Below are 748 nucleotides of genomic sequence, written 5' to 3'. Positions count from 1 at the left end.
TGCGAATTGTATCGTGTACCTCTGTGGAGATTGCATGTTCTCCCATACTTGCATGGGTTTTTTTCTGCATATGCCTGGCTTCCATTATTGTTAGGCTGACCTGCGCTTAGACGAGGACTGCTGCTCATCAAAAAAAGGAGCTTCATTTGTCCAATTTCTGTGACCTTGACAAACATTTTTGAAACTTGTAAGGCTAATGTGGTTGGCTTTACATCACTGTTGTTCATATAATTTGTGGATCCATCAAAAATCTTTCCACTATCATTTTTGTCCAGGACCCACTGAGTATGGACTGGCGTCTCCACAACCCTGAGCCAGTGACCGTTCCGTACCTGAGCCCGCTGGTGCTGTGGAAGGAGCTGGAGAGCCTTCTGGAGAATGAGGGCGACCCAGTAATTACAGAGGCTGACATGGTGGACCATCATCCGATCATCTTCTGGAACCTTGTGTGGTACTTCAGACGGCTGGACCTACCCAGCAACCTGCCGGGACTCATTCTCACCTCCGAACACTGCAATAGGGAATCCCAGGTAAGAAATGTGTACAGCACAGCCAAGACAAGAAACTAAGTTCTCTGCTTTCTGCAGATCCCTCGTCAGTGGATGTTAGAGGACAGCAAACATGTGTTGATCCAGATACTGTGGGACAACTTGAAGCTGCAGCAGGACCCCGTTCAGCCCTTTTACATTCTCTGGAACACGTACAGTGAGTCATATTTCTTTGTTGGTCAGGACGTTTGGACTTCGGC

General features: G+C 47.7%; 1 protein-coding gene across 1 annotated transcript; it reads left to right on the top strand.

The window, feature by feature from the left end:
• Nucleotides 1–24: 24 nt before the first annotated feature.
• Nucleotides 25–705, top strand: LOC109509003 (C-myc promoter-binding protein-like; the record flags this gene model as incomplete). Its single annotated transcript, XM_019858942.1, has 3 exons — nt 25–187; nt 276–530; nt 588–705. Coding segments are annotated over exons 2-3 (361 nt in total), but the record flags the coding sequence as incomplete, so codon positions are not given.
• Nucleotides 706–748: the final 43 nt, after the last annotated feature.

The sequence above is a fragment of the Hippocampus comes genome, unplaced genomic scaffold (genome assembly GCF_001891065.2).
Source record: "Hippocampus comes isolate QL1 unplaced genomic scaffold, H_comes_QL1_v1.1 C16723592, whole genome shotgun sequence".
Lineage (NCBI taxonomy): Eukaryota > Metazoa > Chordata > Actinopteri > Syngnathiformes > Syngnathidae > Hippocampus > Hippocampus comes.
The sequence above is the reverse complement of the archived record's forward strand: the minus strand, read 5'-3'. Positions and strand labels throughout refer to the sequence as shown.